The following is a 2,427-nucleotide window of genomic DNA, read 5'->3' on the forward strand; positions in this document are numbered from 1 at the left end:
AAGATGGTGTGTGCGGTGTTGGTGTTGTTTTTTTCGTTTCTTCCCCAAACTAATACCTGCCATGATCCTCCGCGCGGAGGAGCCTGGTGGCTGCAGGGCCCTAAAGACCGCCACTTCGTCGGTTCACAGCGGGAGCCCAGTTATCATCGCCTGTACTTCATGCACTTATTTGGGTATTTGTGCGTGTGTAATGACTGTGGGATAATATTATGGTGACTGTGACTGCGTGTGTGTGTGTGTGTGTGTGTGTCGAATATGCGGAACTAAAGCTGCGATCTCCCATTATGGGACCTTCTCGTGGGATATATAGGGAAGCACCTCAAGGAAAGGTGTTTTTTTTTTTGCAAACTTTGCTCTCTTTGCGTTTTTCGCCCTTAGACCACCTGACCAATGGTGGAAATTATGGGCATTCTTGAAGATGGGATTTTTTTTAGTATCCATTCAACTGTAGAGGATATACTTTACAGTGAATGGCGTCATTACTATAAACGGACAATGCAGCTAAAATGGTTCTTTTTTTCATATTTTTTTTTTGGGATGCTGTTTTTGGCAGTATTACTCCGCTTCAAATAAAGCAACTAAATGTAAATGTTTCATTATTGAGCCTAATCTCCTTTGATCAAAATTCGAGTTTTCCTCCTTTTTTTTCTTTGCAGCTTCAAGCTGTTAACAACAAAAAAAAACACAAAAAGTATGACGGACTCGTTGGAGAAGAGAATCGCCTGCAGGGTAACGTATATCTGGCTCTCCGGTAGGGATTCCCATCACGACATCCGCAGTAAGGACCGAACGGCGTATCTGACGGCTAATGAAATTTCGAAGCATCCCAAAGAGCTGCTTACCGAGGGGCTTTTCCCTGTGTGGAACTTTGATGGCTCTTCGACAAACCAGGCCCATGGCGCAGATACTGAGATCCTTCTTAATCCAGTTAATGCATACCACTGCTGCATTCCTCGACGCTCGGCAACAATACCGTGGATTCTTGTGTTGGCTGAGTGCTGCCTACCAAATGGTGAACCAACAAAAGACAACTCGCGTGCCACGGCGCGTCGCATATTTGAGCGGGGGCAAGATGAGCACCCTTGGTTTGGAATGGAACAGGAATTTTTTTTGATGAAGGATGGACTTCCATACGGTTGGCCATCAAACGGATTTCCGGCTCCACAGGGGCCATATTACTGCTCTACGGGCGCCTCCTTTGCTCCTGGGAGGAAATATGTTGACTTGCATTATGAAGTATGCCTGCAGATGGGGCTGAATATCTCTGGCACAAATGCAGAGGTTGCGCCTGGCCAGTGGGAGTTTCAAGTGGGCCCCTGTGAGGGCATTGAAATGGGAGATCAGTTGACTGTAGCACGATGGGTATTGCTACGGATTCTGGAAGGTGATAATTTGGACGTGGACTATCGCGCAAAGCCCATCCGGGGTGATTGGAATGGCAGCGGGCTTCATACAAATTTTTCCACAGCCTCCACTCGGGCTGAGAATGGACTGAGCGTAATCTACGAATATGTGGAGAGGTTGAAGAAAACCTTGTCAAAGGATATTATTTTCTATGGCGCTGAAAACGATGAACGACTAACGGGGAGGCACGAGTCTTCAAGGCCAAACGAGGTGACCGCCGGAGTTGGTACGAGGCATACCTCGATTCGTATTCCCAACGCTGTTGCCGCAGAGCAGAAAGGATACATGGAGGATCGGCGACCTGCTGGCGATGCAGATCCTTATCTTGTTTCGTCGAGGCTGTTTTCGTCTTGTGTTGCGCTGGAGGCCCCGGAGTTGGATTTGATGTCATCACTCCATGAGAGAGCGTGGATGAGGTTTGATAATTTGTCCCAAAATTGAGAAGCAAATATGGGGTTAATATGAATGCGAGGTTAGCGAGTTTTGGCAATTGCAAACTCCTCGTTTTATTGGTAGTTTTCTAAATTGCACGCCCAAACTAGAGCCTGTTGACTGCTAATTTTTTTTTTTTTTTTTTTATGAATTTCTCTGGGTAATCCTCGCCAGCATAGTGCTCCCAATAAGCAAGGCTGATGATCGAAAGTTAAATTGAATCGGACGTTTATTTACTACACGACGCAAGAATTCAATGTTTTGAAATAATTCATGGGCTGCTGTGTCTTGTGGGGGGTGTATGCGCAAGTTGTGCGCATTGGCGGGGGTTGCTTCTTTTTTTTTTTTTTGTTACCGAACATATTCTTTTGTGTCTATCGAAGTGTTAGCTTCAATGTGGGAGAATACTGAATGCTCCCCGGCCAACGGGGGTTTCGTGTTACCACAAACGGGTTTGCCACCAGCAGACGGGGCTGCGAGGGTCAAACGAAAGAGGAAGAAGAACGGGAAGAGGGCAGTTTATGACCAGTATCTTGCGTTCTCTGGTAGTGAGTGCTCTACTGAATCAAGCGATGGTGTGGGCGAGTTTCT

At 46.5% G+C, this 2,427-nt stretch overlaps 2 protein-coding genes across 2 annotated transcripts in view, besides 2 other annotated features; both read left to right on the plus strand.

The window, feature by feature from the left end:
- Positions 1-217: 217 nt before the first annotated feature.
- Positions 218-250: a microsatellite.
- Positions 251-693: 443 nt separating this feature from the next.
- TraAM80_09238 (putative glutamine synthetase) lies at positions 694-1,845 on the plus strand (the record flags this gene model as incomplete). Its single annotated transcript, XM_029385932.1, has 1 exon — positions 694-1,845. The coding sequence occupies one exon, from the start codon at positions 694-696 to the stop codon at positions 1,843-1,845; it is 1,152 nt and encodes a 383-aa protein (XP_029234274.1).
- Positions 1,846-1,963: 118 nt separating this feature from the next.
- Positions 1,964-1,982: a microsatellite.
- A 248-nt stretch (positions 1,983-2,230) lies between these two features.
- The window catches only part of TraAM80_09239 (uncharacterized protein), a gene marked incomplete at both ends in the record, with an annotated part of 300 nt that continues 103 nt past the window's right edge, over positions 2,231-2,427 (plus strand). The window contains one exon of the mRNA XM_029385933.1: positions 2,231-2,427. This exon is cut by the window's right edge and continues 103 nt beyond it. Within this exon, the coding sequence (XP_029234275.1) occupies positions 2,231-2,427 (197 nt within the window).

Source organism: Trypanosoma rangeli (genome assembly GCF_003719475.1).
Source record: "Trypanosoma rangeli strain AM80 chromosome Unknown Tra_15.4_contig_00539, whole genome shotgun sequence".
Taxonomy (NCBI): domain Eukaryota; phylum Euglenozoa; class Kinetoplastea; order Trypanosomatida; family Trypanosomatidae; genus Trypanosoma; species Trypanosoma rangeli.